General features: G+C 43.0%; 1 protein-coding gene across 3 annotated transcripts in view; it reads right to left on the bottom strand.

Moving 5' to 3' along the window:
* Positions 1-13,672, bottom strand: part of si:ch211-197h24.6 (uncharacterized) — an 81,415-nt gene that overhangs the window by 53,443 nt on the left and 14,300 nt on the right. For all 3 annotated transcript variants that reach the window (XM_048556118.2, XM_048556128.2, XM_048556137.2), the window contains exon 5: positions 7,227-7,331. In XM_048556118.2, coding sequence (XP_048412075.1) covers positions 7,227-7,331 — 105 coding nt within the window. The remainder of the gene's footprint in view (positions 1-7,226; positions 7,332-13,672) is intronic.

Raw genomic sequence — 13,672 nt, 5'->3', positions numbered from 1 at the left:
TTCATACAAGACAGGCTTAAGCAGAACCTTAGTAGCACTTTCCACCAGCCTCAGGTTCCAATTCAATGTGATCTGACATCACTGATAATTCAGTTTAGGTATCAGCCATTAACTCCAAATATTAAATCATCCTAAACCTTATACTCTACTCCTGCACCAGCATCCCCACCACCACCACTGGTCTCTTGTGCCAGTGCATCAACCTCCATTTGTGTTCTCAGCCTGTTTTGAGGAACAGATGCTCTCCATCATTTTCTCCTTTGAACACAAACACATTAGCAAGTTTGAATATTAGCTTCTCAAAACAGTTGGCACCTGATCATTGAAACAGGTGGCAGTTTGAAGGCTAAGGCAGCCAAACTGAGTATTGATTTCAAAAGGAAAACTCAGAACATGAATGTTCCAAAACACACAAAGATGGCAACAAAATGGAATTCTTAATCTCTTATGCTTTTTCTCTTTTGCATACTTGGGGAAAGGTAAAAGCCTGAAAATGAAACACCTTTTCAGCTCACATGAAGCATTCACTGCTTCTAGCATCCACTGTTAGGTGAAAAATGAAAGTATTCCTTAAAACCTCATCGATATTAATCAGAAACAAAAAGAACAAGGATTTATTTCAGTTTATTCTGAAGACAAAGAAATTATTCTGCTGCTCTTTGGTAAATAATTTCTCTTTCTGTAGGCAGTGGTGCTACTTCCATGTTTTCTTCAATTTGAGAGAGTGTTCCTTTGCAAAACAATGATATATTGGAAAACAACAAAAAGTAAGATTTTGCCATCAGAGTAAACGTGAAATAGGAAGGAAACCCAATTTCAGTACTCCTTTACCTATTTGCCGTGTGGACAAAACATTCCACTGATGCCCTTTTAAACTCTTGAGGTATACTTTTTACACATTCCTCTTCAGCTGTATGCTCACTTTCTTCTGTTACACCATATGTAAATTGCCTTCCATTGATCGAAAAAGCTACAATTCTGCCAAATTCTGTGGATCCAGGTGTCCCTTGTACATGTTTCAAAAAAATGTGAAGACCACAGGTTGCTCTCTGAAGACCACAGGTTATCATCCTCTCAAATTGATAAGCTAGAAATATACAGAGGGCTTTAAATTTTCCTTTGGGGAGGCGGTTAGTTGGGAAAGGTGGGGTTTGGAGGAGTGGTAATGCAGAATATAGCAATTTACATGGCAACTATTTGGATTACAACACCCAGGGTGGAACAGAGACAGAATATACAACATTGAAAAGCAATGGTAAATAGGTTCAAAAGGGGTTTAAAAGAAAGGTACAAAAAGCAGAAGTAAAGACTCTTTACCTGATTGTGCATTATGCTCAGATCAAATTAGGTGAGTTTACATCACAAAAACAGGTTAATGGGTGCAGTCTAATAACCATTATGGAGACATGGTTTAAAGATATCAAAGCTGGAAATGAAATATTCAGGGACACATGACTTTTCAAAAGGACAGCAGGAAGGAGAGAGTGGTGGGGTAGCATTGTTCATACGGCATGGAACAAGGATGATAGCAATAAAGATCTTGGATCCATTTGGATGGATGTTTAAGAAATTAAAAATGGAAAGACATGCAACAGTACTGTTAAGTAGCTAAATGGTGGGACAGAATAAAACAAGGTTAATGGGGGCATGTAACAAAGGCAGCAAGAAAAGAGAATTTTTGGAAGGGGTCAAGCCAAACAGTGAAACTATTCAAAACAGGAAGGAGACAAAGGAAACAGTTGGTTATAGCCTAGTTGGTTTAACGTCTGTTACTGGGAAAATATTAGAGTCTACGATAAAGGATGCAATAACAGAGCAATAAGAAAGATATAATATGCTTGAGCAGAGTCTGAATGGTTGCACAACACAGAAATCACACCTGATAATTTTACTGAAAGTCTTTGAGGAGGTAATAAGCAGGATAAAGGGAAAACCGTGGGTTTAATATGCGTGGATTTTCAAAAGGCATTAGATAAGATACCATACATTAGGCCAATTGATAAGATAACAGCCCATGGTATTGGAGGCAGTACATTAACACTTTAGAAAACCAGATGGCAGTGCTGTGTTCCTCCTCCCAGCTTAGAAGCAGAAGCTTAAATGGGAGGACTCTTTCATGAAAGTACGAGGCAGGTCCAAGGCTGTGGAAGAGGGGTGGCACGGTGACTCAGTGGCAAATACTGCAGCCTCACAGCACCAGGGACCCAGGTTCGATTCCAGCCTTGGGTAACCATCTGCGCGGAATTTGCACATTCTTCCCGTGTCTGCGTGGGCTTCCTCTGAGTGCTCCAGTTTCCTCCCACAGTTCAAAGATGTGCAGACTAGGTGGATTGGCCATGCTAAATTGTCCGTAGTGTACAGGGGTGTGTGGGTTATAAGGGGATGAGACGGATGGGATGCGCCAAGGGGCTGTGAGGACTTGTTGGGCCGAAGGGCCTGATTCCACACTGTAAGGAATCTAACCAAATCTCCAGGACAGATTGGAAATGGTGGACTGGACTGTGTTCAAGTGCTCAGCAGAAAACCTCGACAAGTATGCCACCACTGTCACTGACTTCATTAGCAAATACGTGGAGGACTGCATACCAAAAGTGTCAGTCCGAGTTTTCCCCAGACATAAAACCTTTTGATGAACCAGGAAATCCACTCCCTACTAAAGACCAGACGTGCAGCACTCAATTCAGATGACCCAGAGCTATACAGGAAATCCAAATATGACCTCCACCTTGCCAAGGGGTGCCAAGAGGCAGCACTGGACAAAGTTAGAGGACTAAACCTACCAGACTCTCGCCACTTATTGAGAGGCCTAAACAACATTACAGGAAACAAAATGAGGCAGAGCAAGATAGTGAACAAATACACCTCCCTCCCTGATGCGCTCAATGTTTTTTATGCTTGGTTCAAGCAGAATGCCAGTGACGCAACGGCACCTACCCCAAAGCTCCAGGCGCACTGGTGCCCACTGTCACTACGGCAGACATCAGATTGGTCTTCCTGGGAGTCAACCCAAGGAAAGCAGCTGGGCCAGGCAGTGTCCCCAGTCGAGCACTCAGATCCTGGTGTGGGCAAACTGACAGAGGTATTCACCAACCTCTTTAAACTCTTCTTACTACAAGAAGTCATCCCCACCTGCTTCAAGACGACCACCATCACCCCCGTACATAAGAAAGTACATGCAGTGTACCTTAAAATGACTACCACCCAGCAGCTCTGGCCTCAAAAATCATGAAGTGCTTCGGGAGGGGGTCATGGCCCACGTCAATTCCAATCTCCCAGGCTGCCTCAATCCCTTGTAATTTGCCTACTGAGCTAACAGATCTACAGCAGATGCCATATCCCTGGAACATTTGCACAACAAGGATACCTACATCAGACTCCTGCTCATTGACTGCAGCTCCGCCTTCAACTCCATTATCACATCCAGACCGATCTCAAAACTAAGACATTGGTCTCGGCTCCACCTTCTGCAACTGGATCCTCAGCTTTCTGAGCCACAGGCTGTAATTAGTGTTGACAGGCAACTGCACCTCCTCCACAATAACACTCAATGCTGGAGTTCCTTAAAGATGCATCTTCAGCTCCCTACTATACCTCCCATACACACCCACAACTATGTTGCCAAATTCCAGACCAACACCATCCACAAGTTCTCTGACAACGTCAATGCAGTAGAACAGATATTTAACAACTATAAGTCAAGACACAGAAGAGAGGCAGAGGACTTGGTGATGTGGTACAATGAGAACAACCTCCCTCTCAATGTCAGCAAAATTAAAGAACTGATCATTGACTTCCGAAACGAGAACACACCCACCTCGACGTAAACAAAATGAGGTTGAGAGACTGGAAAGCATCAACTTCCTCGAAGTGACGATAACCAACAACCTGTCTTGAACTCCCATGTAGATGTGATGGTCAAGAAGGCACAACAATGCCTCTTCTTCTTTAGGTGGCTCAGGAAATTTGGCACATCCATAGGGATCCTCAGCAACTTCTACAGATTCACCAGTGAAAGCATACTGTCCGAGTGTGTAATGGCCTGGGACGGCAACTGCTCTATCCACGTCTAGAAGAAACTACAGAAGGTTGGATGCACAGCCCAGGCCATCATGGAAGCCAACCTTCCATCCATGGACTCCACTTACACAGCTCATTACCACAGAAAGGCTGCCAACAAAGATCCATTGCACCCCGGTAACCATCTCCTACAACCTCTTCCATCAGGCAGAAGATACAGAAGCCTGAACACACACCGGCAGGTTCAAGAACAGCTTCTTCCTGGCGATTATCAGACTGACAAATGGATTCTCTAGCCTCAAATAATGCTGATCTTGGTAACGTTGATATCATCTAGCTGTGCAATGCAACATGTATGCCTCTAAGTTTTTTTAAAGAATCTTTGATGTGTACATCCTTCCCTACTATAATCTGCATGTAACGCCCATAAACAAAACTTTTCACTGTACCTTGGTACACATGCCAATCAATTACATTGGATAGAACTGATCCAAATTTTTGGGCGGCCCGGTGGCTCAGTGGTTAGCAGTGCAGCCTCTCAGCACCAGGGACCCAGGTTCGATTCCAGCCTTGGGTAAATGTCTGTGCCGAGTTTGCACGTTCTCTATGTGTGGGTTTCCTCCGGGTGCTCTGGTTTCCTCCCATGGTCCAAAGATGTGCAGTCTCGGTGGATTGGCCATGCTAAATTGCCCGTAGTGTTCAGGGTTGTGGGGGTTATAGGGGGATGCTGTAAGGGCCAGCGTGGATTTGTTGGGCCGAAGGGCCTGTTTCCGCACTGTAGGGATGCTATAAAATAAAAAAGAAAGACCGGCTAACGAATAGAAGACAGTTGAAAAAAAAAAGGGATATTTTCAAGAAAGCAGCCTGTAATAGTGGAGTGCCACAGGGATCAGTGCTGGGCTACAATTGTGACTCAGATGAGACAAGTGAAATTTATTATTGCCAAGTTTGCAGAAGGCACAAAAATAGCTGGGAAGGAATATGGTGAGAATGACTCAAGTCTGCAGAGGGATATAGACAGGTCAAAAACCGAGTAGATGGAATATAAAGTAGAGAACATGTGAGATTTTGTACTGCAGCAGGAAGAGGAGAAAATGAACATTAATGGAGGAAGATTGCAGAACGTTACAAAAAAGAAGGGTACTTGAGTCCTCATACAGAAATCCTAAAATCCTCATGTTCAGCAGGTAATAAGGCAGGCAAATGGAATGCTGGCCTTTATTTCAATGGAGGAAGGAGTATAAAAGTAGGGAAAGACTTACAGGACACTAGACAGACCACTGTTGGAATACTATGAACAGTTACTCAGCAAGGGAATCTAGCGATACTAACAAATGGTAGGAAGATGGAGTTGAGGATTATCAGGAATTATCTGATTGAATGATAAAACAGACTTCTGCTGCAACATTTTAAGTTAGTCTCCAACCATATTTGTAAAATTCCAACAACCATAACTAATTATTTACATTACATACAAGGGTGGCTTACTATGTACGTTTTTGATCCCCAGATTTAAGAATATAATGGCAACGTAAGCAGTTCAAAAGAGATTTAGTGGCTGATTCTTGGGGTGAAGAGGTTCACGTATTCAGAATGGGTAAATTTTCAGGTGTTCATTCATTAGAATCTTGAAAACTAAGGGATGATCTTACTGAAACACAAGATTCTGAGGGAGCTTCACAGAGAAGATACTGAGATGATGTTTCAACTATTTGGGCAATCTCAAACTTAGGACAACGTTACAGAATATGAGGGCACTCACTTAAATCTGAGATGCAAAGGAGTTCCTTCTTCCAGATAGTAGTGAAGGTCTGATATTCTCTAGCCCAGACTTGGAGGCTGGAGCACAAGATACTTAAAGAGGTAGACAGATAGATTTTTGAAATATCAAGAAGTTGAGGGAAATGAGGATCTGGCACAAAAGAGATGGCCTGGGTCAGATCAGTTGCAATCTTAAAAGAATGGTATACAGGTTTGAGGGGCTGAATGACCTACTCCTACAACTTATAGTTAAGAAGGACATCTCTAAAACTTCAGGTCAGGTTTCAGTACCACATGATCCAACATCACTGATGATGCAGCCTGGCTACTAAGATAAGTTATTAATCCCATATACATCACTAACACTGACCCCTAAATCTTTGAGAAAACTGTTCACCACTGCTCACTATTTCCTGTCATTTTCAGCCTAAAAGTGTATCCAGCTAGTGCTGGCTCTTTAATTTCACAACCATCAATTTTGCTGACAAGGTTACATGACACTTTATCAAATGCTTTTTGGATGCCAATACGTTAACCTTACTAAAGTCTTCATCAATAACTCATGAAAACTTATATTAGCTAAACTTAATTTGCTCATAACACATCTGTGATCTTTAAATCAATCCATAGTTGTTTGAGTTTCTGTTCCTTTTATCCTTAATTATTGCGTCTAAAACATTTCCTAGTACCTAGGTTAAATTCAATGGCCTTAAATGTTTGGGCTCATCTTCACAATTTAACGAGTGCAACATCTGGAATTCCTCACTCCTCTGGCACCACTCACATACTTTGGATTGAAAATTTATGACCAATGTATCAATGATTTCCACATTCACTTCTTTCAGTATCCTAAGATATATTTTATCAAATCCTGATGCCGTGTCAACTTTAAGGATAAGTATCTACCTAATACCTACTCCACATCAATGTCTAGCTTAACATATAAATCAATTATCTGCTTTTTCCATCAAGCAAGGTGTACTGGGTGACTGGAGGCCAGACATAAAGGGAGTAGAATCAGAGGACAGTTATGAAGGAGCAAAGATTCAAAAAGTGGGTCAAAAGGTCATTTACATTCCCAATGATAAACAAAATTTGATTTGTTTGTTAATTGATTGGTCACTCAAAGGTCGGCTGGGAGCTACTCTCAGCAAGAGGATACCTATTGTGCGATTGCAAAAGACAAAGTTTAGCACATTTCAAATTTCTAGATTAGTTGAAAAACACTAAGTTCTACTTGATCTGGTTAAAAAATGTCAAACAAATTATAAGGCCTGTGAAGACAGACTAATCAATATTTTACCTAAATTGAGATATGAACAGATAAAGGGTTTTGCATCATACATCCTCTTTTATATTTGACTATTTGTGGTTTTTATTGTGAAACAACAAAAAGCAGCATAGTTTCAGGTCAAACTGTAAACATAAACACTACATTAAACACATACCAAGTACTGCCTTGTTTATCCTCATTTCACTGAGATGATCTTCCACAGTTCTTGTCTCCATAGGGGATGAAAATTCATCTTTAGTACCTTCTTCCGCAGAGTTAACTAGAATCCAAAACGTGGACATTAATTCTACTATGTAAATCACAGAAAAGATGACTGGCCATATGGCAATGCAAGTGTTCCTACGCATTTTTAAAATCCGTTTTATTTAAAACTCTGCCATTTCTAAATCTTATGGATGTTCCTTGATTATTTATCATGACCATGACACTAAGCATGAAAAGATATTAAAATAAAAAGCTATAAATGGCCATTATAATTCAAACAGCAATGTACAATATCAAACATTTAAAGATGCACCAAGAAGTTCAATGCTTTTAGCTTTTGCTTGATGCTATTTCACCAACTTCCTCCGTTCCTCTGAACAACAACCTGTCCTTATATAGGGGTTTTAGCAAAAATCTCAAGACACTTCTCCAGCTCATAAAAGAAAGTCTGAATATAATTCTATGAAGGATATTTGCCAACTGTCTAAGTTCCAATTATTCAATTTCTATTTATCCATTCATCACATATGGACATTCTGGCTTTAACAGATTACAAAGTCAGTCATACAGCAGAGAAACAAGCCATTTAGTCACCATGTCTATCCTGATCAACACACAGAACTACACTAATCTCATTTACTTGCAACTGGTCCATAGAATGCCAGGACATAGTAGGCTAAGTGCTCATCCAAATGCTTCTTACATGTTGCAAGAGTACCTGCCTCCATCATCCTCTCAGACAACGTGTTCCATATTTCTAACGCCATCTGGGTGAAGAAATATTTCACCAGATCTCATGTAAACCACTTCCTCCTCGCCTTAAATTTGGGCCCTCTGGTCTTAGAAACATCTACTCTCACAATCTACTCTGCCTGTGCCCCTTAAGTTTTATATAGCTCAAATCAGACCCACCCTCAGCCTCCTCTATTCCAGTCAGTCTTCAAAACATACTTTTCATCCCAGGCAACATCCTGGTGAACGTCCTCTGCACCGTCTCCACAACAATCATGCTCTTCTGATAGTGTGGCAACTAGAAATGGTCACAGAATCCCTACATTGCGGAATCAGGCCATTCAGCCCATCAAGCCCCCGTCCCCACCAGAAAACATCTCACCCAGACCCACTCACTCCCTGTGATTCTGCATTTCCCATGGCTAATTCACGTAGCCTGCATATCCCTGAACACTATGGGCAATTTAGCACGGCCAGTCCATCTAACCTGCGCACCGCCGGACTAGAGCACCCAGAGGAAACTATGCACATGCTGGGAGAATGTTCAAACATCACACACTGTCACCTGAGGCTGGAATCAAACCTGGGTCCCTGACACTGAAGCAACAGTGCTAGCAACTGAGCCTCTGCGTCACCCACTGTATTCCATCTGTGACACAACCAATGATTCATTAAGTTGAAACAAGACCTCCCACTCCTATATTCTACATCTCATCTAGCAGAGGGAACCTATCCCTATGCCTTCTTCATTACCCTGTCTGTGCTAACACCTTCAGGGATTAATGAATTTGTACACCAAGCTCCCTTTATTGCTCAGGAACTCATCCGTCATATATACCCTTTCCTTATTAGCCCTCCCAAAATGCACCACCTCATACTTAGCAGGATTAAATTCTATTTGCCATTGCTCTGCCAAGTTTACCAGCTGATCAATATCAGAGTCTAGACAGAGACCACCTTTCTCACTATCAACACCACATATTTCTGGGTCACCTGCAAACTTACTAATTAAACCTTCTACATTCACACAAAGTTATTCATGCAGATAACAAACAAGGGTCCCAGCACCAAACCCTGCAGTTCACCACCTGTCACAAGCTTCCAGTAACAAAACAACCCTCCACCAATCTCTGCTTTCAATCTGGAAGCAGATTTTCGATCGTCTTCCAGCTTACTTTGGATCCCAGGGGCTCTTAGGTTTTGGCCCAGCCTTCCACATGAGATCTTGTCAAAGCCCTTAGTGAAGTCCATGTAAACGACATCAAGTGCATTACGCTCATTTAGTCACCTTTTCTGAAAAACCTCAACTAAATTAATCAGATAGGAACTCCCTCTAACAAATCTGTGCTATCCCTAATCAATCCCTGCATTTCCTAATGTTGATTATTACTATCCCTCAATTTTTTTCCAACAGTTTCCCTCCCACTGATGTCAGTAACTGGTCTGTAATTATAGATAACACAGTGTAGAGCTGGATGAACACAGCAGGCCAAACAGCATCAAAGGAGCAAGAAGGCAGATATTTCAGGTCGAGACCCTTCTTCAGAAATGGGGGGAGTGGAAGGGGATTCTGAAATAAATAGGGAGAAACGGGGAGGCAGATAGAAGATGGATAAAGGAGAAGATGCGTGGAGTGGAGACAGACAGGTCAAAGAGGTGGGGTTGGAGCCAGTAAAGGTGAATGTAGGTGGGGAGTTAAGGATGAGATAGGTTGGTCCAGGGAGGACAGACAGGTCAAGGAGGCGGGGTGGGTGGGATGGTTCAGGAGACAGGGATGAGCTGGGCTGGTTTTGGGATGCGGTAGGGGGAGGGGAGATTTAGAAGCTTGAATCCAACGCATCATCCTCCAACACTTCCACCATCTGCAATCTGACCCCGCGAACAAAGACATTTTTCCCTCCCCACCCTTATCTGCTTTCCAGAGGGACCATTCTCTCCGAGACTCCCTTGTCCGCTCCACACTCCCCTCCAGCCCCATCACCTCCATACTTTTCCCTGCAACCAGAGCAAGTGCTACACCTGCCCCTACACCTTCCCCGGCCCTAAGGAGACTTTGCACATCAAACAGATGTTCACCTGCACATCTGCTAAAGAGGTATACTGTATCTGCTGTTCCATTATGGCCTCCTCTACATCGGGGAACCAAGCGGAGGCTTGGGGACCACTTTGCTCAGTTTGCAACAAACAACTACACCTTCGTGTCGCAAACCATTTCAACTCTCTCCCATTCTTTGGACGACATGCCCAACCTGGGCCTCCTTCATTGCCACAAATGATGCCACCCGAAAGCTGCAGGAACAGCATCTCATATTTCGCTTCGGAAACCTGCAGCCCAAGGGTATCAATGTGGACTTCACAAGCTTCAAGATCTCCCCTCCCCCGACCGCATCCCAAAAACCAGCCCAGCTCGTCCCCGGCTCCCCAACCATTCCTCCCACCTCACGCCCCCTCCTCGTCTCCTACACACTAATCTCATCGGGCCTCCTTGACCAGTCCGTCCTCCCTGGACCGACCTATCCCCTCCCTAACTCCCCACCTACATTCACCTATACTGGCTCCAACCCCAACTCTTTGACCTGTCTGTCTCCTTTCCACCTATCTTCTCCTTTATCCAACTTCTATCCGCCTCCCCCTCTCCCTATTTATTTCAGAATCCCCTTCACCTCCCCCATTTCTGAAGAAGGGGCTCAACCCAAAACGTCAGTTTTCTTGCTCCTCTGATGCTGCTTGGCCTGCTGTGTTCACCCAGCTCTACACCATGTTATCTCAGACTCTACAGCATCGGCAGTTCCTACCATCACTGGTCGGTAATTAGTTGCCTATCCCTGTTGTTCTTCTTGAACAAAGGAACCACATTAGCCATCATCTAGTCATCCAGCACTTCACTCATGGCCAGCATATCATTAAATATATCTGCCAGGGCCCCGAGAAAACTCCTCTCTTGCCGCCCATAGCAACCTAGGATTCATCTTCATTAGGCTCTGGTAATTTTTGCATCTTTATACCTGCTAAAACATTTAGTACATCTTTCTTATTAATTTTAAGATGTTCGATAACCTCACCAGCCCAACTGAAATCCCCAGTTACAATGTTTTTCTCCCCTGAATACAACTGGAAAATAGTCATTTGAAAAAATTTCCCACACCCACTTCCTCCACATATAGATTGCCCCGTTGGACTCTAATAATTTTAGTATACTTATAAAACTTAACGAACTTATATACTTTAATTGGCTGTAGTGACATCTTGCTGCCAACCTGGATTTGTTCTGCTTAATCCAATTTATTGGGAGATGGCTTTCATCACCAAGATGCACCAGAGTCTTTCTTTACCCATACAATTCCCATGGTCCTTCCTGCTCTGAAAACCTCAGCCTTTTTCCATTCCCTCATCTCCCTTAAATACCACAATTTCTGGCCCTATCCTATAGGGAACGATATTCCGACTCTCCTGCCTCAAACCATGCATTGAGCAATTTTCTTTGTCTCTCATCTCCGAGATCACCATTTTCCTGTTCACCTTAGCCTTGGTTCAGTGGCAACACACTGACTTAACATTGCAAGTCACAGTGTCATACTGCACAGAAACAGACCCTTTGGTCCAAACTAGTCACATATCAGTCTAACCCTTTCCTATTCCTGCAGCTGTCCAAACGTCCTTTAAAATGTTAGATTAGATTAGAGATTCCCTACAGTGTGGAAACAGGCCCTTTCGGCCCATCAATTCCAGACCGCCCCAGCATCCCACCCAGACCCATTCCCCTATAACCCACACACCCCTGAACACTACGGGTAATTTAGCATGACCAATCCACTAGCCTGCACATCTTTGGACTGTGGGAGCAAACCGGAGCACCCGGAGGAAACCCACACATACATGGCGAGAATGTGCAAACTCCGCACAGACAATTACCCGAGGCTGGAATCAAACCCGGGTCCCTGGTGCTGTGAGGCTACAGTGCTAGCCACTGAGCCACCGTGCCGCCCTATATACAGTTATAACTGTAGCTGCATCTACCACTTTCTCTGGCAGTTCATTCCATATACAAACCACCCTCTGTGAAAATGCTGCCCCTAGATTTTAAAAAGGACCTTTCTCTCCTCAACTTAAAATTATGCCCTCTAGTTCTGAACTCTCCTACTCAACTGAAAAGACCCTTGCTATTCACCTTATCTATGCCCCTTATGGATTTTATAAAAACTTTTTAAGGTCACCCTCAACATTGTACACTCCAGTGAAGAACACCCCAGCTTATCCAGCCTTTCCTTATAACTCAAACTCTCCAGTCTTGGTCACATTGTTGAAATCTTTTCTTTAATAATATCCTTCCCACAGCAAGGCAACCATAGCACTCCGAAAGTAGCCTCACCAATGTCCTGTACAACCACAACAGAACATCTCAAATGGTCTGAGCAATGAAGGCAAGCATGCTAAATGCCTTCTTTAAAACTCTGTCTACGTGCTGTGATGCAACTTTCAATGAACTATGCACCTGAACCTCTAGGTGTTTCTGTTCTGCAACACTCCCCAGGGCCCTACCATTAACTGCCCTTGTTCACCTTATCAAAATGCAACACTTCATGTTTATTTAAATTAAGCTACATATGCCACTTCTTGGCCCAACTGATCTTTATTCCTTTGTAATTGCAGATAACATTCCTCACTGCCTACAACAAATTTTGGTGTAATCTGCAAACTTACTAACGACACTTCCTATATTCTCATCCAAATTGTTTATATAAATGACAAGCAATAGTGGACGAAGCACCAAATGCTGTAGGAAGACTGCCTGTACACAGGCCTCCAGTCAGAGAAACCCCAAACCCCATCACCCTCTGCCTCCTGTCAAGCCAATTTTGCGTCCAATTTGTAAGCTCTCCCTGAATCCCATATGATCAAACTTTACTATTCAGTATACCATGCAGAATCTTGTCAAAGGTCATGTAGACAGCTACTACTCTGCCCTCATCTATCTTCTTGATCATATCCTCAAAAATCAGTCAAGTTTGAAAGACAATTGCCCACAAATAAAACCATGATGGCTATCTCTAATCAGTCCTTGCCTCTCCAAATGTATGCAAATCTTGTCTCAAAATCCTCAACTACTTATCCACCATTGACATCAGACTCACTGGTCTATAGTTCCCAAGCTTCTCTTTATAGCCCCTCTGAAATAAAGCACAACGCTAGCCATCGTCTAGTCTTCCAGCACCTCACCCATGGCTGTCATGTTACAAATATCTCTGCTCGGGGCTAAGAAACCACTTCCCTATCCTACCACAATGTCCTAGGTTGGACTTGATCAGGTCCATTTTAAACCTCCAGCATCTCCTCTTCTGTAATACCAACTGTTTCCAAGACATTAGTATTTATTTCGGGGCTCACTAGCTTCCCTGTCTTTCTCCACATTAAAGAGTGAAGCAAAATATTAATTTAGTATCTCTCCCATTTCCAGCGGTTCTACACACAGTGACCTTGTTGATCTTTAAGGAGCCCTAATTGCTCTTTTGCCTTTAATATACTTGTAAAATCTCTTTGAGTTATCCCATTTTTGTCCTCCTGATTCCTCCTTTAAGAATGCCCTTGATCCCAGTTGTCTATACCTGCCACACGTGAGTGCAAGCGACAATATAGACTTGCACACACAATCCAGGCGGACACACA

The sequence above is a fragment of the Stegostoma tigrinum genome, chromosome 2 (assembly GCF_030684315.1).
Source record: "Stegostoma tigrinum isolate sSteTig4 chromosome 2, sSteTig4.hap1, whole genome shotgun sequence".
NCBI lineage: Eukaryota > Metazoa > Chordata > Chondrichthyes > Orectolobiformes > Stegostomatidae > Stegostoma > Stegostoma tigrinum.
The sequence above is the reverse complement of the archived record's forward strand: the minus strand, read 5'-3'. Positions and strand labels throughout refer to the sequence as shown.